We start from the raw sequence: 22,042 nt of genomic DNA on the forward strand, positions 1-22,042 counted from the left end.
AAGGCGTCCTCTCTTCATGTTAAATTCACGAGTTTGGGGCAAATCTGGACTCTGGGTCTACGATCAAGAGCTTGATTTGACACTGGTTGAGAAACTGGAGTTGAGGCTTTGATCGGGCAGGGAAGAGCGGTGGGGAGCGAGGTGGGGCGGACGGGGACGCGGCTCTTGGGAGGATTACGGCGGAGGCTGTGGACCGCGGCGCTGCTCGCAGAGGCTGCAGCCATTGCACCGCTGAGCATCCCACATTCAACAGGAGGAACCCGCGGGAGAGGAGCCCCGAGCCCCCCGCGCCTCAGCCGCTGCAGCCCGTGCGCCCCGCGCCCGCGCTCGCCATGGCCAAGGAAGGCGTGGAGAAGGCGGAGGAGACGGAGCAAATGATCGAGAAGGAGGCAGTCAAGGAGCCGGCGGAGGGCGGCGGCGGCTCTCACCGCCTCGGGGACGCCCAGGAGATGCGCGCCGTGGTGCTGGCCGGCTTCGGGGGGCTCAACAAGCTGCGGGTCACCAGGAAGGCCATGCCCGAGCCGCAGGACGGCGAGCTCAAGATCCGCGTCAAAGCCTGGTCCAGTATCCGCGCCTTTCTCTTTTTCTCTCTTTGCGCGCTCAGCGCTCCGGCGAGCAGGTGGGGGGAGAGCCTCCGTGGACACCCCCCTCTGCGCCCTCACCCGGGTCTCTGAGCCTCCCCGAGGCCCTGGGCCAGCTGATGCTGGGGAGGGTGCTGAGAGGCGGCCCTCGCCCTCCCCAGGCCGGATCTCGGGGTGACCGGAGGAGCCTGTGAGAGGGGAAGGGTCGATGTGGCGCCCCGCGCTCAGGGTCTGGAAGACTGCGCGGCGGGAGCTCTCCGTGGGGTTACAGCTCAGCTGCCAGGAGAGGGGGTTTGACGATAACATGCTTAAAAAATAACCGTCGGCTTACTGTGTACGAGCTATCGTTTTTTAGAGTTTTATGTGTGCGATCTTATTTAATACTTCCTGGGACCCAGTGAGTTAGGTACCATCATTGTCCCCCATTACAGGTGCGGCAACCAGGGCTCGGAGAGTGATTTGCCCAAGATCATTCGGCCGCCACTAAGTGGCATGGCCAGGATTTGATATTGGATCTTTTCAGCCTCTATGCTATTGTCCTGGTGGGGCTGGGGACGAAGTGCGGGGCTGGGGAAATGCGTCCTTCCTCCTCACCGCTGCACTCCCGTCCTTGTGGTCTGATATGGGGAAAGGGACTGGGAAGCATCCTAGGTACCCAGCATCTAAGCCCCGTGAGGGGTGAGGCCAAGACTGCTACTTCATCCCCCCTCTTTCCCCACAAGCATCTTCTGTGTTTCTCTGAAGAGGAAAAACACAAACAAAACAACTGAATCTTCTCCTAACTCCTGCTGCCATCTCAGGAGGAGCTCAGCAATCTGAGTGCCCTTCTATTCCCCACTCCTCCCCGGGGAACTTCAGACTGCCGCCTCCCTCCTCCCCTCCCCCTCCCCCCACCCCCTGAGCCGGTTGGGATTCCTCCTGGAGTGTCTAAGCCTCTCTTGTGCTGTTACTATATGGTCATTTCCTTGGAATTCTGGGGAGGGAGGGCTCACCCAGAGGGCTCACTGGACCACCACTCTTGACTTGTCCATGCAGCGGCATGGGAGGCTTTCCAGGGTAAGTTGCTGTTAGCACAGTGAGATGGGCCCACCCCTTCCCATCGCGGTTTTTTAAAGCCCCCAACAGACACTGCTCCCTAAAAGCCGAAGCCAGCTCACCGGTTCCCAGGTTAGACCCCCAAACTCAGAATCTGGGAACAATCTGGAGGCAAGAAAAAGGCAAAGGAGCTTCCCCTCCCCTCTGCCGCTTTGAGAGCAGACGCGGGTTTCCTTCGCCAGACTGGGAGGAGGCTGGAGAGAGGTGGTCGCTGCTCTCTGGCTCACGCATCACGTACGGGGCTGGTCATGCTTGACTCTAAACACGGGGGCCTCTCCCTGGGAAGTTCAGGGCAGGGGACAAGGCATCGGCCAGCTGGGGGATCCTATACGGTTCTATTCTGTTAACTCTTGCTGAACCAAGCTGGCTGACCCCAGAAGGCAGAGCTTACCTCTGCCCTGCTCACCAATAAATTCCCAGTGCCCAGCACAGAGCTTGGCACCCAGTATATCCTGAATAAGCTCTTGCTGAATGACTAAGTTACTGATGGATGAATGGATGGAGGAAAGACGCCTGGAGGGGGATTGTTGAGTCATTATTTTTCTTCACTTGCTGGTGGAAGAAGGTCTATCTAGTAACATTAAAACTGTGTATTGATAATTCTCCTTCCTAAACAACCCATCAAAAATACTGTGTGTGTGTGTAATTTATGATCCTCCATTCAAATTGAGGACCGGGTTCTAGGACTCTTCGTCAGAGTGTATTTTCAGAGAGTGAAAATGTTGAAGCTACTTTTTAAGAGAAAAGATTGTCATCTGCAGGGCAAATAGGTCTGGGTTCTCCAGCCTTTTGCTTACTGCACAAATGCTGAGAGGATCTGAAGCGTTTGGAAATAATAAATGTCAAGATGAAGGCCGGGAGATTGATTTTCAAAGCCAGACACTGAAGCCTGTTCTTCACTGGAGCCGTGTACACACACACACACACACACACACACACACACACACACACACACACAATGGAATCACTGCAGATCCCCCACCCCAGTTGTTCAGAAAGCTAGCCAGCCATGGGGGGTGAGGGGGCGGATTTGGAATACAGTATTGCAAAGGCCCAGATTGATTTTCATTCCCCGAAGCTGGAAGCAGAGATAATCGGTTTTGCAAGGGGCGACTGGAATGGGTTTGTGAGCACTGCCCGCTGGGCCCTTCTTTCTCCACTAGGTTAGGATTGGCTGGCCAAAGATGCCCATTGATTGTAAGTTTAGCCTTGGGAGCCAGGATGACTCATTCTGTAGTTTTATGAATCAGCTGATCGCCTCCTGGATGAAGGTTTCCCTCTTATCTGTTCTCCCTCTCTCTCTCTCTCCTTCTCTATTTTTAATGTAAACCTTTTATCATCAAATAGGATATGCTTTTTGCTAGAGAATAAAGCATAGTTTATCTGAACTAGTAGTATTCAGACCTGGAATGAGGGTCCAAGTTGGTTACTGTATAAATTTTATGGAAATGGAAGAGAAGAGGCAGGGGGAAATACATATTTTATCTCATTTACCCCTCTCGTCTGTGGTCTAACGCAGTAGGTATTACGGTAGAGCAAACTGAGGCTTGGAGATGTTCAGTAATTTGCTAAAACATCACACAGGTGGTAGAGATAGGATTTGAATCCTGGTTTGTTTCTCCTTAAAGCTCTGCTGTTTTCCTTTTATTCTATTTTGTCTCCCTCTGTGGAAAAGCCACAAGATATGTAATTTACTTCTCCGGACCTTTGGCACATAAGCTGGCTTTCTTTCCTTTCTTCAGTGACTATGGCTCCTTTGATCTGTTTATGTCTGGCTTAAGGAAACATTCTCTGGCCATTCCCAGAGTAATACCGCTTTCCCCCCAAAGTGGAGGCTTGATGGTCAAACGCGGCTCAGAAAGAACCACTGCGGGGTGTGCAGGCTGGGAGGGATAGCCCTGTCTTCCATCTAAATTGTTGCCAGAGCATCAACTTTAATGGGGAATCTGTTTCATCTACCATTCAGTGAACAATTTACACAGCAAGCGATTTAACTGGCCGAAGGGAAAAAGCGCCTGGCCTTTGGAGAAAGATGTATCCGTGTAACTACGGTGAGCATCTCTCTTAACTTCTCCACGATTTTTGTGCCTCTACTGCAAAATGGGGATACTAAGATGAACTTCATGGTGTTGAGAGGATCAGATGCAGGAAAGAGGCCCAAAGTTGGCACTAAGTAAACGGTAGTTGTTGTGACTGTTGTCATATCTATGCCTGTATGACATTTTTCCTGGAGACTTGATGACTTGGAGGTGTATAATATAGGCAGTGTTATATCACATCTGCTTAGGGATGAAGAGTGAGACCTTCCTAGACATGAGTCCCAGCTCAGCCACCTGCTAACTGGCTATCCTAGGACTGGTCCCCTGGAGGCAGAGCCTGGGACAGGGATGCTTTTTGAAGTGGTTGATGTAAGAGGTGCTCTCGGGAGACTGGGAGCAAGGGAAGCAGGATGGGGCTGGGGAAGTAGCCAAGCAAGAGCTGGGTCTCAGCTGGATCCCACCAGGGGTTTTGGAGCATGAGTTGTACCATAGAGTCAATCTGACCTTGTAGCAATGGGGGAAGCCTTCTGGCCCCCACACCCCCCAGCCCCTGTCATCAGTCAGTTCTGGGCTCTGGGCTGCTTTCCACGTGGGGACGTGGAGCCTCTGTTCCCCGTGGAAGAGGGGACGGGGACTGCCCTCACCCCTGAGCAGCCAGCTCTCCCAGCAGCCGGAGGATGGGTGCACCGCCCAGTAAAAGGGATCTGAGTGAGGCACAGCCCACGCCCTCTACACTGGCTGACCTTGACCGTGTCGCCCACTGCTCTAAACTTCAGCTTCCTGCTCTATAAAATGGAGATAATAACAGCACCTCCCTTCAGAGTGCTGTAAGGGGGTTTCTGCTGAGTCACACTGAGCCCACGGTGCATCAGGACCTTTATGGTGATGCGTGGCACAGAGCAAGTGATCAATGAATGCTAGACATTATTATTATTACTATAAACTATTATTCTTGGTTTCCATAGATACCTTTTATAGTCTATCATTCAGACCAGCACTCTTTGGAGAGTGAAAGGGACACTGCTAATAATTACTCTGGGATAGCAAGGACAAACTAGAACCGTTCTAGGCAAACCAGGGTTTGTGGTCTCCCCCGCCCTGCCCCCCGCAGGTGTTAAGGGTCCGATCTATGCCTTTGCTGCCAGCAGTCTTGTAACAGTGGAGGTTCTTTTGCACAGGAGCTGGTGGGATTTGAGGCTGAGGGTCTCCAGACTGGGCTGCAGGAATGTATTTAAGTGGCCATTAAGAAGCTGGTCTGTTTTGTGGCTCAAATTGGCTTGTGGTGGAAAGGCACTAATGGACTGGGGACATTTATTTTCCCAGACTGATTTACAGCAAGAGGCCACATGAAACTGCTGGAGTGAGACCAACTGGATGAAAAATAGTTGCAGCCATCAGCCAATGGCTCCATTGGCTGATCTGAAAATGGGCCGAGGGCAGGCCACGCTAGAGGAAAGCCAACAGATTGGTAGGATCCTAATATATCATGAGGGTAAAGTGCACTGGAGATGGGGAGGGAACTCATATCTATTGGGCACTTGTTAGGAGCCAGCAACTGAACTGCCTGCTATACACTCTTTGTTTCATTTTATCCTAATGGCAACTCAACAAGGTCAATGTTACGATCTCCATTTTAATAATGGGGAAACTGACATTTGGAGACAAGTTAAGATCACAAACTGTTAAGTGGATGAGCAGTATAAAAATCCAAGTCTGTCTTGTTCCTGGACTCTTTACATGTGGGAGTCTGATTATCAGAGAGACACAGTGACAAAGGCACAATGGACAGAGAGACAATGAAAGACCAAGACACAGAGAGAGGCATACAGACACAAAGACCGGAATCAGAAATACAGAGAAAGAACCATGGATGCATTTGACTGATTTGAAGTATAGCTAATAAGACTCAAAATTGCATGGTGCCATCTCGTCTCCCAAAGTGACCATTGTGCTTCTGAACCACATTCACTTTCTGTCCATTTCTGTGGTCTGGGATGCTTTTGGGATCCACCTAGGATCACATTGCTATGGCTGTTGACCCAGAATACCCGTGCTGATTCGATATAATCATCACTCAAGACACTGAGTTCCTTCCTCTGCCCCTGTGGCCTCCATTGGGCTATGGCTACATTGGCAACTTGAGTGCAGGATGTCCCCAAACAACACAGCATTAAAGTGTCCCTGACAAGGCCAATCCAATGAAATATGGCCAATATGATCTTCCCTGAGTTTATTCAAATAATCAAATGGAGTGTACGAGGTTAAGTGACACAGATGTTTGTAAAACTGAGAAATTGCTTGGAGGGTCTCAAGACCCGAGCTCGGAGCCACTGTGGCACAGAGACTGGAATAAAGTGTTCTGAGTCGCTCTGTGTTGGATGGGGCCATGAGGATTTGATAGGAAAGGATGGCTCTGCTGAGTCACACTGAGCCCCGTTTGGTGATGAGAAGGCAGAGATGCTGCTTCTGGGGTCTTTCTTATTCAACGAAGTTTGCGTTTTCCCATTATCTGTGTCCTCCCTGGCGAGGGCTGGTGATGGTGACAATGTGTGCTCTTGATCCAATAATGGAATGGACTTCCTGTCTCCCCAGCAATTCGAGGAAGAAAGGAAGCCCAGAATCAGTGTTTCTTCTATTTCACTCAAAAAGGAAATGTAGAACATCTTATAGGACATCCAACATAGAGCAGGTTCCCATAAACAGCAGCCTGATCTTAATTAGACAGAAGCCAATGGCAGTGGCTCATGATGGGCAAAGGGAGTGATGACTGATACTCCAGCTCACTCTACCCTCCACCGGCAGCATCTTTGCAGCAATAAAGCCTATCATCCTTGCCATTTTTCATCTGCCGCTCACCCATGAGTTTATCACCTTTACTTGCTAAGAAAAAGGGACTCAGAGATGAAGCGGAAAGAGTGAGAAGCTACAACAGATCTGAGTTCTTACCCTAACCCTTCCTCACCATGGCTGTGTGATGGCAGGCAGACAGCACTTTCACCTTGTCCGTATCCTCACGTTGGTAATAACACCCTCTTTTTGGTATTGTTATGAAGACTGGCTGAGAGGCTGTGAAAGTCCTCACTGCTCCTTGCACATAGTGGGCACTCAGTAAAAGTTATTTTCCTTCCTCTGTTACCGGGGCTGCAGAAGACAGAACCGGGACATGACCCCATCCTCCCATTCCCTGTCCTGATAATCTCCCACCAAACTACGTGGGCAGCAGGGAGTAGGGTGCTGGCTTTTGAGTCTTATGCCCAGGGTTGGGAATGGATTTGGACTGACGTACTGCTACCCTAACACCAGCTCTGCACACACTCATTTGGGGGTAGCAGCACGGATTTCTCTGATAGGTGGATGTGCAAAACAGCCCAGCCTCTGGAGTTTGGTTCACACTCATCCAGAAGAACCCAAAATCCCATGACCTTTGGGCAAATCACTGACATTCAGCACCAACAACAAAGTTCACCCAGACTTGGGGAATAGCGCCTCCGTGACCCCAAGTTCCTGCCACTTCTTATTCTTCATAGGGATCTTTTTTGGCATCTTGGCATTTGTCATAGAAGAAAACGTTTAATTAGAAACAAGAAGACGCTCTTCCTAGGAAAGGGCAGTGGGCGTATAATCTCAAATTAGTTTGATTCCTCTGTGTGTGATCTCACACAGAACATCGGTTGGAGCCATGGTATTAAAATGAGTAAATGTAATGTTTGAAGGCCCAAGACACAAAATAGATGCTCCAGTGAAAGGGGCTGTTTCACCTTTAAATGTGATATTTTCTTGATGACAGCCTGCAGTGAGCTTCTGTTCTCAATCTCCTTCCGTCAGTGACCCTTGATCCCTCAGCCTAAGCCTCTTCCCCAGCACTGTCCTGGGGGCAGAAACATGCGAGTCAGTGGTTCCCCAAACAGAACCCCCTTGGCAAGTTAAAGCACTGGGTCCTCTTACTCCTGACTTCTCCAAACACCTGTAGTCCCCAGAGCCCATTGCAGGGTAATTATCTTCTGTGAAAAGAATGATAATGATTCATTTCTTGGGCTGGCACTGACTAAACACCCAAACTGGATGGGAGGCAGGATGCTTTTGGTTATAAAAGAGTTAATGTTTGAAGTGAAACAGATGTGGATTCAAGTCCTGAATCTGATCATTTTAGCAATCTCTATAAACTTGGGAAAATGACTTACTCATTTGAAACCTCAGTTTGCTTATCTGTAATATGAGTATAATTATATAGTCCTTATGGGATAATTTTGTGTGTGTCAGGATCAAAAGAGAGATCATGTCTAAAGTATTTAGCAATGATGTTGGTATATTTAATATTTGTTGAATGAATGAAGTCCTTGTCGTACAGTGTATGTTTAATATATATTAATGGTGTGGTAAGGAGGAGATGCAAAAAAATAGGACATTAGAAAGTCCCTCCATGTGTCATAAAGTTTTCTGAATGGAGTCCCTATTCAGATTCCACATGTCTTCCCCAAAGGGTACAAGACCCTAACATCAAAAGTAGCCTGGACAGAATGTGCCACCATGGCATGACGTAAACAAGAAGATCCAGATGAATTCCTGAAGGAGCAAGAGAGGAAATGGAACCAAAATGTATCGTGCTCCTACTGTGTTCCAGAAGCTGGGCCAAGCTTAGGGATCTTCAAAAAGAAGACCAGTCACTTTTGCTCTGACCTCTCTTTCCTTCATTTCAGCCTTGGTGACTGTCATGATGAACTTGTCCCTGGACTTCTAGGCTCTCCCATTTCCTGACCCTTCCATCTTTTATCTTCTCTCTCCTCATCTGTTAGCTTCATGTGCTCCTACTGCAATGAGCTGCCTTCTTGAGACTTGGAAAGATGGCGGCCTTTCGCCCCAGCTGCCTTCTGCAAGTTTAGCAAGCCCCAATGCAAAGAGAACTTTGTTCTCCCAATTTTCATATATCAAGGAAGGAATCTGATTGGCCCTTCATGAATCACACACATCCCAGCCCCTGGATGTCCCTCTCTCTGTTTGGCCCAAGGGAGTGAGGTGCTGTGATTGGCCACATTTGTGCCCCATTCTGTCCTATTCTGACCTAGGAGAATGGAGCCTCGTGATTGACAGCCCCACCAGGAGCTCATGAAGCGTGTGTGTGTGTGTGTGTGTGTGTGTGTGTGTTCGGGGTGGGGGTGGGGTAGATACTCTAAATGGAACGGAGGGCAGTTATCAGACGGCGCAGGTAAGACACACACTGGACTGATCAAAACGGCAGTCATCATGGGGGACAGGAGAGGCTTCTTCACCCAGGAAAAGTGAAGAATCAGGCAGGGGGCTGGAGAAGGCAGCTCCATTCCCTGTCTTGGGACTTTACATCTCTCAGCACCAAGTTACTGAATCGTATTAAATAACATATATAATATTTTCAACTTTGAGGCCCATCATCTTTTAAATCTCTGGTCATCTTGGACATTCCAGAAACTCTCTCTGTTCTCATTTAAGTGATGAACACCAAGCCTGGGGCTTGGGTAACAGTAGGTGCTCAATCAGTGTTTGGGGGAATGAGTGAGTATATTGGGTTGCCCAAAAAGTTCGTTCGAGTTTTTCCGTATCATCTTATGGCAAAGCCCAAACAAACTTTTTGGCCAGCCCAATGTTACCGACTTTCCCCAAATTGTTAGTGTACATTTTGGCAGAAGCGGCAGTGTCACTTGTAAATGTGACGTTCCTAACACAAACAGTGGCCAGTCCACGCTAGTGTGCCTTCAGCCTCCCCTCTGCCATCTCAGCTTTCTCTGACAAAAGTCTACATCTCTCCAGCACGCAGGTCTTTGAGTGGGGACTTGAAAGAATACCAAAGGAGCTATGTTTTTGGAGAGTTTTACTTCCTGACACAGTCTGTTCTCTTGAAACTAGAGATCACTTTTTTAAAAAAATTTATTTTTGGCTATGTTGGGTCTTCACTGCTGCACACGGGCTCTCTCTAGTTGCGGTGAGCAGGGGCTACTCTTCGTTGCGGTGTGTGGGCTTCTCATTGCGGTGGCTTCTCTTGTGGCGGAGCACGGGCTCTAGGTGTGCGGGCTTCAGTAGTTGTGGCACACGGGCTCAGTAGTTGTGGTGCACGGGCTTAGTTGCTCCGCGGCATGCGGGATCTTCCCGGATCAGAGCTCGAACCCGTGTCCCCTGCATTGGCAGGCGGATTCTCAACCACTGCACCACCAGGGAAGCCCCTAGAGATCACTTTTTGAACCCTCTAACAACTACTTTCCTGAGGCTGGGAAATGCGGGCCTCTGACTTCTCAAGATGCTCTATAATTTCCTCCGTACTGCCATGCGGCTCCATCGGGGACCGGAGGCTAGGGCTCTCGGAGAGAACGCGGTGTGCTGCTTCTGATGATGGTTATTCCAAGAGCACTTGAACTCAAGTGTTCCTGCGATGCTTGTACACCTGGGGACGCCAGGCCCTGCCACCCTGGGTGTTCAAACAATATTTCACTAAACTAAACATATGGTGGTAATCCTTGTGTAAGATACACACACATCAAATCATGTTGTACACCTTAAATTAATACAGTGTGTCAATTACAGCTCAATAAAACTGGAAAGTAAATGAATAAATATTTCAAGCTATTGGGGAAAAAAAAAGCCCCCCTTTTTTTTTTTTTAAACTTTGGGTTTATTTATTTTGTTAATTTATTTATTTATGGCTGTGTTGGGTCCTCGCTTCTGTGCGAGGGCTTTCTCCAGTTGTGGCAAGCGGGGGCCACTCTTCATCGCGGTGCGCGGGCCTCTCATTATCGCGGCCTCTCTTGTTGAGGAGCACAGGCTCCAGACGCGCAGGCTCAGCAATTGTGGCTCACGGGCCTAGTTGCTCCGCGGCATGTGGGATCTTCCCAGACCAGGGCTCGAACCCGTGTCCCCTGCATTGGCAGGCAGACTCTCAACCACTGCGCCACCAGGGAAGCCCAAAAGCCCCTTTTAAAACAGTATGTTGGGCTTCCCTGGTGGCACAGTGGTTAAGAATCCACCTGCCAATGCAGGGGAAACGGGTTCGAGCCCTGGTCCGGGAAGATCCCACATGCCGCGGAGGAACTAAGCCCGTGTGTGCCACAGCTACTGAGCCTGCGCTCTGGAGCCCACGAGCCACAACTACAGAAGCCTGCACGCCTAGAGCCCGTGCTCCGCAACAAGAGCAGCCGCTGCAATGAGAAACCTGCGCAGCGCAACGAAGAGTAGACCCCACTTGCCGCAAGTAGAGAAAACCTGTGAGCAGCAACGAAGACCCAATGCAGCCGAAAATAAATAAATAAATTAAAGTAAAAACAAAAAAACAAAAAAACCCCAGTATGTCCATGACTCTGTCCCTACCTTCCTTTGTAGGTATCAGGCCCCCCACCTTCAACACCTCCCAGAGAGTTGCAAGGGTTTCTTAGGGGGTGTAGCTGGGATGCTCAGAAACACAGTTCTGGCTCCCCATTGATCGTGACCCTCTCCTGCTGCTCTGTGCTTCTCCTCCCCAGGGTCCAAAGCCACCCAGCATGTTTCCCCATTTCTTCCCCATCCCAGGTGGAGCCTGGCCCTCTGCTTCGGCTGTGGTCCCCTTTCCACCCAATACAGGTTACAAAGCAGCATACGCTACCTTCTGTATTAATCCTCCTCCTGTTTGGAGCTAATGACACTCTTGTCATTAATTATTTATCATCATTATTATCATAATGACCTTTACTGAGTGATTTCTGTGTGCCATGGGCACCATATTAAAGGTCCTTTAGAAATTTCTATGATACCAAACATTTTCCAGATGAAGGGAAAGGATCAGAGAAATAAGGGAACTTGCTAAAGATCACACATCTCATAAGACAAAGAGAGCTGGGGTTTCAGCCAGGGTTTGCTGAAATCAAACTTCACTCCCACTCTTCACTGCTCAGTCCTAGACACAAGCCCCTGAAGTTGAAGGGCAATCTTCACTGCTCAGTCCTAGACACAAGCCCCTGAAGTTGAAGGGCAATCTTCACTGCTCAGTCCTAGACACAAGCCCCTGAAGTTGAAGGGCAATCTTCACTGCTCAGTCCTAGACACAAGCCCCTGAAGTTGAAGGGCAATCTGAGTTGGACCAAACACCACATTCAGAGTCAAACCTTCCTCTTCCGTTGCCACAGGCTTCCTCATCTAGGCTTCTGTTCTCCAACTCAGATTACCCTTAGGATGAGTTTTTCTCTTTCCCCCAGAAGGCTTATCTGCTCTTCATCCAAATAGATACATAGTGGGGCTCAGACACTCTAAATTCTACAGTAAACTCTGATGAAACTTTCAAACTGCACTCTACAAAGCCTCCTCCCCTTCTTCCCAATGCAGACATACCTGCTTCTTAAAATAGACAATCCATCAAGTAACAGACTTGAAAAAATAAAAAATAAAAAGATCCCTGTCTAAGATCAGAAAGAATTGCTTTTCATTTATCTATGCTACACATAGTTCAATCAGCTAATGGGGAGCTATTAAACCCATTGTTCCTATGATTGGTCTGAATGATTTCGTAATTGGATTCTCTGTATCCTCCAGCTAAACTGAATAAAATTGTTTCAGCTGGGGACCTTGTAATAAACTCTGACTCAACGTTTCTGCAGCCAGAACCCAGGATGCGTAATACAGCTAAAAACGTGCCCACCTTCCCAAAGACAGCCCTTTCTGCTTTCAGATCCTGGAGAACATTTCTGTCTGACCGCAGAGGAGACGTCCCATGCCCCTGGGACTGCTCCTTCGTAGGAAATAAATAGCAAAGGCAATTTGCACCCCCTTACCCACTGAGTCCACATCTCTGCCCTCAGCCAACAGCGTTTATGGGACACTTGACTTCTTCTTTTTGCTCTTTTAACATTTTTTGTTCCTTTTCCTATTCTTTTTTCCTTTTGTATCCTAGATTTAGCTGGCATGATTCACCCTTGAATAGAAACCCAGTTTCCAATATAACTGAGAAGCACTGTCAAATTCTGTTGAGTCCTTTAGAAAACACCAAAGCTGGATTCATCCGTGCAATGGAGAAAAACTTCTCGAAAAACTTCCCTTCCCATTTAGATCCCCTCAATGCCTCCTGCTCCCTCCAGACTCTCCCTGTGCTCTTTAAACTCTCCCAGATTCTCAGCCCCTGCCCTTGCTCTCTCTGGTCTTTTGCATCTATCTTTGCTCACCTTTCACATCTATTCTTTTATCCTCCAGGATAAATATTTGCTCTTCCCAAAGCACATCAATCAAGCAGGTCTTTGTTCTTCTCAGCTTTCCCCTTGCTACACGACAAGGCTGCCAACCAATAATTCCCTCTAGCAGAAGGAAGGAAAGAGCCTGAATCACTCCTCGGTATTTTCCTACTTACACCTTCAGTGGAGGAATCATCGTTGGCAAGGCTAGAATATACCCTGGGCTAAGCAGAGAACGTGGAAAAAATGGATTTGAAGGCAAACTCTCTGCCTTGGAATTGCGCAGAGTCCATGAGGAAGACAGCAGGGTAGTGACTGTGCTACTGCCTCCTTCTGAGGCTAATTCATTTTTTTTATTGAAGTAGAGTTGACTTACAACGTTGTGTTAGTTTCTGATGTACAGCAAAGTGATTCAGTTTTACATATACATATTATTTTTCATTCTTTTCCTTTATGGATTATTACAGGATATTGAATATTGTTCTCTGAGCTATACGGTAGGACCTTGTTATTTATCTATTTCATATATAGTAGTTTGTATCTGCTAATTCCAAACTCCTAATTTATCCCTCCCCCACCCCCTTTCCCCTTTGGTAACCACAAGTCTGTTCTCTATGTCTGTGAGTCTGTTTCTGTTTCGTTAATAAGTTCATTTGTGTCATATTTTAGATTCCACATATAAGTGATATCATATAGTATTTGTCTTTCTCTTTCTGACTTACTTCACTTAGTATGATAATCTCTAGGTCCATCCATGTTGCTGCAAATGGCATTATTTCATTCTTTTTTATGGCTGAGTGATATTCCATTGTATGTATACACTGTATCTTCTTTATCCATTCCTCTGTTGATGGGTATTTAGGTTGCTTCCATGCCTTGGCTATTGTAAATAGTGCTGCTATGAACATTGGGGTGCGTGTATCTTTTTGAATTTGAGTTTTCATCTTTTCTGGATATATGCCCAGGAGTGGGATTGCTGGATCATATGGTAACTCTATTTTTAGTTTTTTAAGGAACCTCCGGACTGTTTTTCCATAGTGGCTGCACCAATTTACATTCCCACCAACAGTGTAAGAGGGTTCCCTTCTCTCCACACCCTCTCCAGCATTTGCTATTTGTAGACTTTTTAATGATGGCCATTCTGACTGGTGTGAGGTGGTACCTCATGGTAGGTTTGATTCACATTTCTCTAATAAAGGCTAATTAAATTTAAATACTAATTAAGTAAAATTAAAAGTTCAGTTCCTCACCCACACTAGCCACACTTCAAGTGTTCAGTAACCACACGTGGCTAGTGGCTGCCATATTGGACAGAGCAGACACAGAACATTTCCATCACTGCAGAATATTCTTTGGACAATGTTGCTCTAGTCTACCTTATTCGTTTTCCCCTTGAAACAACTGTTTTAGGAAGCGTAGTTTTTATCAGCAGTAATGACTTAGGAGACAGCTGTCATGTTACAGCAAAAATGGACTGTTTCTCTGTGGGAACCCTGCCCCTCTGGGGCTCCAGTGAGAAGTCAAGCCGTAAGCGCTTTGCACTGTCTCATAATGCTTTCTCCCCTCCTGGAGAGGTGGGATGAGGCTGGAGAGCTTGGGAGAATGGAAGCAAAGGGCACAGCCATGCCTAAGTGACACTTAGCTGTGGAACCTCCATGACTCCTGCAAAGTGAGTTAGTAACAGCCCTCCCTGTGTTAGTTGTGACCCGTCTCCCACTGCCTGTTGGGGAATTGTCATACTGTGAAGTCATTTATTTCGTTGATCTCTGAACTCTTGGGAACCAGAGGTGCCATTGTCACTGTTGTAACATTAGTCCTGAGCCAAGTCCCAAATCATGGAAGGTCTGTTGAATTTAAATTAAATTAGTTTGAATGTTCTACACAACCAGTCACTGCCAGGCACCTGTTTGAAGTCAATGACTCCGTCAACATCTAACCTGGACCACAGAGATTTTAACCTTTTCAAGAACGTTCTTAGGAATAAATACCTGCTGTGTCCCCAGGAGAGGCTGAGAGTAAATAAATAACTCCAGGTCCAGAAATCAAGGGGTCAGTCTTGGCATCAAGGAGAGCTTGTTTTGGACCCACTCATGCCATGCTTTTCTGTTTCTGTTGAAAACGGCTCTTGATATTTAGATTCTCAGTGTATCTCCTTGGTCATTTTGTACCATGTTTGAAATACTACCGATGTGTTTTGAATACTAATGTGGACGTATGATCGGAATATATTTCCTGTCTCTGAGGAACAACAGACCTGTACCACTATAGCTCAGTCTGTATTGCCCTCACAATTCAGGTCCTATGTTGTAGATAAAGGGATCTGGGCTGGGCAACAACAGCATTATTTACTTAGTAAGTAAAGCGGTAGATTATGAAAAACATCAGATGTGTCAGAGAACTTCATGCTTCATATCTAAAAATAATGGTTAAACAAGGTAAGCAGGATCGTGTGGAGCCAGACACGAAGGGGACCGCTGTCAGGAGCCATGGCCAGCGATGGGGGAGAAGGGAGTCTGAGCAACCAGAACATATGCTTTTTTTTTTCTTATCTTCTTTATATTTTATTCTCTCTGGGGACTGAAGGAAAACGGTGTACTTGTAACCAGAAAGTTTTCTGGTTTTTTTTGTGGAGGTTTCTGTTGCTGTTGTTGGTTGGTTAGTTGGTTGGTTGGTTTTTAAGTAGAGGGATCAGATTTTTAAACCAGGAGGTTCAGTTTAGAATTCGGGCTCTTAACTCTATCCCATGCTATGTTTTAACATCAAACATGACAGTCTGTTTGGAAAATGTGGTGGAGTCGAACATTTTTGAGTTGAAAATTTCTCTCCTGTCTCTTCCGCTTACATGTCATTTCAAATTATTTAGTCAATGTGAATGTCAGTTTTCAGTTATTTATTCTTGGTTGAGGATTTGAAGAGTAGTCTACACACTAGCTGACGAAGATCTCAGCAGAAGCAAAACTCTTTGTTAAGAGGTTACTCCTTCTTTTCTATAGTTTTTTTGTTATTTTTGCATTCCTTTTTTATTACAGCATAGTTGATGTACAGTACTGCGCAAGTTTCAGGTGTGTAACATAGTCACTCACAAGTTTTTAAAGTTATGCTCCATTTCTAGTTATTATAAACCATTGGCTATATTCCCTGGGTTGTAGCTTATTTATTTTATACATGGTAGTTTTTACCTCTTAATTCCCCACCCTTTTTTTGCCCCTCCCCCTTGCCTCTCCCCACTGGTAACCACTAGATTGTTCTCGGCATCTGTCATAACACACTCTTTCCAACTTCTGATAGAGCTCAGGTGGCTTCTGTCTCCTAAGGTCCATCCAGGACAATTCTGGCTGTTCCCCAATGAAAGGTGCCATTTGAGATGTGCATGAAAGTTCTCCTTGTTCTGACAAAGAGTGTTTATTCTTCCATAGAAGATTTGTAGCAGCCTATTTTCACAGTCTTGAGATCATAAAATAGGTACTTAAAGCCAAAAAGAAAGGAAAAAGAAAAAAAAAGAATTGGGAGCAAGATTTTCTGAGATCAATGCCTATGGTCCTAGATGTTTTCAAGTTATCAGCTGCAGTGAAGAAACAAAAATGAAAACTTCCATTCTGGGAACATGAGGGAATGACTCAAACGTGTACTTCTTCGGCCCGTGTACTTCTTTGGCCCGACTTGGATTGGGAATCCAATGCTCTGATAAACATTGCAGCAGCGAGACAAGAGCAGAATGCGGAAGGGCACAGCTTCCGGGGCTGCTTTTGTTCAGAGCAAAGCCTCACACGAGGAGCCTCTGGGAGAGGCCGTCATGGATGCTGGGTTGTGGATGTTCACCAAGCAGAGGGAATCCCAGACTTCCCATGTGGGATTTGACCATGTTCCCCCTGGTGTCCGGGTCTTCTCCAGCATCCTGTGATTCCCGCCTTCTTGCAGACACCTAGAAAGCCCCAAGCTACGATTTTCCATGGATTTCCCCAAGCAATTTACCAACCTTGCATGTATATTTTTTCATAGTGAAAATTGTCTATTAAACCCTGTAAAAGGCTCTTTTTTCTTTCCCCCAGCATCATTGAGATACACTTGACACTTAACATGGTGTAAGTTTAAAGTGCACAAGTGTACAACTTTTGTAAATTGCAGAATGATTACCACTGTCCTATTAGCTGCCTCCATCCCATCACTTTGCTACCATTTCTTTTTTGTAATGAGAATATTTAAGATCAACTCCTGCATGTGTTTTGATGGTTCATCCACCTTTACCTTTCTTTTTCTCAGTTTGTCTCCTCCTTAACGCTTTGATCTCTACAAATCTTCCCTTTCCCTTTCCTCTCATTCTTTCGGGTCCCAATTTAAAGATCTCATCCTCCTTTCTGCCTTCCCAGCATTGGTTATAAGAACTCCTAGACCTTTCCTCTTCAGGGACCACTGTACAAAGGACACCTCCATAAATACTCACCATCAGTGACCACTGCTCTGTGCCTGTAGGGGAATAAAACCCAGTAAAGGAAGATCACAACACCCCTCTTGTAGTGGATACTGGGGCACACTACCCAGAACCCTCTTTTAGGACTGAGGTGCTCATTCCCCCAGCTACAGGGAGTGATGGCTGCTGAGGGTTCGCAGCTGCGTCCCTCCTGAGGAATTGCCCTCAGCAGAGGGAAGCATCCTTGCCCAAGATCAGATCCCCTCCCTGGGGGCGGCTCTCATCCTATGACCAGTGGATGCAAGGGTAAAAAGTTCAGTCACCTTGCCTTGATTCATCATAACTAGAGGGACCATCCTAGCTCCAGAACTTTCCGTGGATAAATTGAGTCCTTTTTACTACTACATCAGTGTTTCAACCTCTCCATCTACTCAATCCAGTTCCCCTCACCCCCATACAGGTGTTCCCTGGAGTACTCCCTATAAACCCTCTGACATGCAAACCTCAGTCTCAGAGTCTGCTTCCCAGGGGGCGTGACCTATGATGCCTTCTTTGTGTGTTGATGATGATGATGGTGGTGGTGGTGGTGGTGGTGGTGGTGGTGGTGGTGAGGGTGGTGATGACGGTGATAGCAGCTCACACTTATTGAGCACTTACGGTATGTGAGGCACTCTGCTTTACACGTACCGTCACGTGCTATCCACACCAACCCCCGAAAGGGTGAGGGTATTACTAACCCATTTTTGAGATGAGGAAACTTAGGTTCAGGGAGATGAAGCTACCCACTTGAGGAGGAGCCAGAAAGCAAAAGCTAAGGATTTAAATTTAGCTTTGGTGACTGCAGAGGGTGTCAGCAAAGCTAACAATTCTCTGGGAAAGCCTTTCCGGGGGTCACTGTTTTGACTCCATGGTTACCTTGTCTGTGAGCCCATCTTCTGGTGACCGGGCGAGCTCTCTAGCTACACTTCTATAAAACCACTCATCACGCCGCATTGTGAGCAGTTTTCATGATTCTGTTTCCCCATGAGAAGTTGAGCCCCCTGTTAACTGTGGATATCCAATACTAAGTGTCTGCTCAGGATATAGTAAATGCTCAATGTGACAGATGAGTCGAGAAGTCCCCTCTTTGTAACTGGGAAAATTGAGTGATGCTCTCTCAGAAGAAAAGCAAAGGGCAGTAGCCTCTGGAGACATCACTTGCCTTCATCCCTTGGCTTTGTAAACCTCGATGCACCTCCGTTTTGTTCTCTGTGAAATGTAGGTAATGTCATGTATCTCTTTGCCTTGTTATGGTTGTTGGAAAAATTAAATATCACACTTATAAAACACTTAACACCATGCCTGATACACAGCAAGCACCACATAAGTGTTATCTACTACAATGACCTGCCACCAGTAAGTCCTTTTCTCCCCATGCCCCATCACTTGAGGAATTAGAATGGGGATTTCTAGAGATCTACTAGCTTCTTGGGGCCCCCCCCTCAACCATCACAAAGCCCTATATGAGAACCCATCTCAGAAAGGGTTCATCTCTTCTTGAACAGTCTTCTTTGTGGGAACAGCTGATTTGGGGCTACTTAGAGCAATTTTTCTCAGTGCTGATGGCACGTGAGAATGTGTGAAACAGACTCTCAGAGCTGGAGCCAGGATGTACACGTTAAAATATATATATCACCACGATGATCCTGACATGCATCCAGAAAATGATTATACTTGAAACTTGGTCAGCCTGCACCCACGTGGTCTGCAATTATTGCCGTTGAGGGAGGGTACTGACTGCCATCGCTCACAAAGAGTGAGGCTTATGATCTTATAAAGTATTTGTTTAACATGAATTCAAAGTATCTTGGAGACGTTTCAGAGAATCATAGACGTCATGATTTAAAGAAACTTAAAAAATGTCAGCTGGTCCTATGTCTTGAATTCCCTCCATGACATCTTTTGTGATCTTCACAGACACCCTTAGTAACCTGGAACATGACAGCCTATCCAACATTTTTTTTTAAATGATTAACTTTAATAAACAAAATTACTCTGTCAAAATCTTCTAAAAGTTTCTGAATGCTTACTCTCAATTTCTGTACACATCTTCTCCCGACCGACAGCGACTAGTTCAAAGACCGGCATCCGTGCATGGACCACGTTTTGATTAGCCTTCATGTAGTGGAGACTGGAGCAGTGATGATGTAGAAGAGATGGGAGAATTGCTGGAGTGGTGTTTGGAGTAGCGAGAAGAGATGAGATGAGGTGCGCAGTGGAGGGATTGACTTTGCTATCCAATATTTTAATCAGCAATTTAGACATAAAAATCAATGGCATGATAACTGCATTTTCAGAGGACACAAATCCAGGAGGAAAAGCCAATTTTTTTGGATGAAAGAATTAGGATCCAAGAAAGAGCCAGACAAATCAGAATGATGAATCTAATCTAATAAGACCACATTTAACAAGAGTAAATATAATTCTTTGGATTAGGATCAAAAAATTCAACTGCCCTAGAGGACGAGAGAGCTTTTCATTTTCTTATCTATTTAATCATCATCTATTAATTTTTACCTTGCCTCATTCCAAAGACAGCCTGAACTAGCTTAAAAAGAAATAGACACAGCAGCGATTCTCTACGTGCGCTTCCCAGACCAGGGGCAGCAGCATCACCCGGAAATCTGTTAGAAATGCAAATTCCGCGGCTTCCCTGGTGGCGCAGTGGTTAGGAATCCACCTGCCAATGCAGGGGACACGGGTTCGAGCCCTGGTCCGGGAAGATCCCACATGCCGCAGAGCAGCTAAGCCCGTGCGCCACAACTACTGAGCCTGCGCTCTAGAGCCCGCGACCCACAGCTACTGAGCCCGCGTGCCATAACTACGGAAGTCCGCGCCCCTAGAGCCTGTGCTCTGCAACAAGAGAAGCCGCTGCAATGAGAAGCCCGTGCACTGCAACGAAGAGTGGCCCCTGCTTGCCGCAACTAGAGAAAGCCCACGTGCAGCAATGAAGACCCAACACAGCCAAATAAATAAATTAATTAATTTTAAAAAAAAGAAAGAAAGAAATGCAAATTCTTGGACCTCCTCCGTAGACCTACTTAGTCAGGAATGCAGGGATGGGGCCCAGCAATCTGTGTGTTTACAAGTACTCCTGTGAATTCTGATGCACAATCAAGTTTGAGATCGAATCTAATAGAGTTTAAGATTTTTTTTAATGGAAACTCCAAAGCATTCAGAAAGTTAAGATGAAGTTGAGTGTTAGGATAACATAGAGAATGAATGCCAGAAAGCTCTGCAGTGTGCGGGTAGGGGTGCTACAAATTTGGTTCAGAGCTTCCTAGTAGCCAATGCAAAGAAAGAAATATAATCAGTTTCTACACTGCACTGGGCCTGTATGAGCCACACAAACAACCTTTGTACTGAAATTTGAGGAAAAATTCCGTCTTCATAAAGAAGAGAATGTATATTTTAACAAATATTATGTTCAACAATATCCCTTCAGTAAGTAAAACAGTGGGTTTCTGAAGGTTGTTTCTTTGGCCATGTATCTCCCAACTGAACCAATGATGGGGCAAGATTAGGGATTTCTATTGAGTGTGAAATTGAAATATATGATTGGGCTCTATTGAGCTGCATCAGTAAAGAAGTAGTCTTCCGGAAGAGGAAGATTTTCATCATACAATTCTTTGTGTAATGGTCTGAGTGTTTGGATTCCTGTGGTCAATGCTGAGGATACTGATGATGTGAGGGAGGAACAAGATGGCAAGAGATCTAAAATCTTTTCCCATGAGCCATCCCTGCCTTCCTTTCACCTGGAAAATAAAAGGGGACCCTCTCCATACCTACTTGCCTCTTCTTTGCTAAATCCTTCACTGGGCCAATTTTATCTCAAATTGGAAAATTAATAAACTATAGCTGGGCTGATTCTTCTGTCATCCACTTAGTGGTGTCCTTTAAGAAATAATTTATAAGCTTTTGCACAGCAAAGGAAACCATGAACAAAACGAAAAGACAATCTACAGACTGGGAGAAAATATTTGCAAATGATGCAACCGACAAGGGATTGATTTCCAAAATATACCAACAGCTCATACAGTCCAATATCAAAAAAACAAACAACCCAATCAAAACATGGGCAGAAGACTTAAATAGACATTTCTCCAAAGAAGACATACAGGTGACCAACAGGCACATGAAAAGATGCTTAACATTGCTTATTAGTAACGAAATGCAAATCAAACCCACAATGAGGTATCACCTCACACTGGTCAGAATGGCACCATTAAAAAGTTTACAAACAATAAATGCTGGTATAGAGAAAAGGGAACCCTCCTACACTGTTGGTGAGAATGTAAATTGGGGCAGCCACTATGGAGAACAGTATGGAAGTTCCTCAAAAAACTAAAAACAGAGTTGCCATACGATCCGGCAACCCCACTCTTGGGCATATATCCAGACAAAGCTATAATTCGAGAAGATACATGAACCCCTATGTTCATAGCAGCACTGTTTACAATAGCCAAGACATGGAAGCTACCTAAATGTCCATCAACAGATGAAAGGATAAAGAAGATACATATATATGTATACACATATACATACATACAATGGAATACTACTCAGCCATAAAAAAGAATGAAATCATGCCATTTGCAGCAACATGGATGGACCTAGAGATTATCATACTAAGTGAAGTAAGTCAGTAAGAGAAAGACAAATACCATATGATATCACTTACATGTGGAATCTAAAAAAAATGATACAACTGAACTTATTTATAAA

At 46.0% G+C, this 22,042-nt stretch overlaps 1 protein-coding gene across 1 annotated transcript in view; it reads left to right on the forward strand.

Annotated features, from left to right (window-relative positions):
- The first annotated feature begins 239 nt into the window (after positions 1 to 239).
- VAT1L (vesicle amine transport 1 like) overlaps positions 240 to 22,042 on the forward strand; it is a 150,998-nt gene continuing 129,195 nt past the window's right edge. Inside the window, exon 1 of the mRNA XM_059903939.1 lies at positions 240 to 559. Coding sequence (XP_059759922.1) covers positions 333 to 559 — 227 coding nt within the window. The 5' untranslated portion in view covers positions 240 to 332. The remainder of the gene's footprint in view (positions 560 to 22,042) is intronic.

Source organism: Balaenoptera ricei, chromosome 19 (assembly GCF_028023285.1).
Source record: "Balaenoptera ricei isolate mBalRic1 chromosome 19, mBalRic1.hap2, whole genome shotgun sequence".
NCBI classification, from domain to species: domain Eukaryota; kingdom Metazoa; phylum Chordata; class Mammalia; order Artiodactyla; family Balaenopteridae; genus Balaenoptera; species Balaenoptera ricei.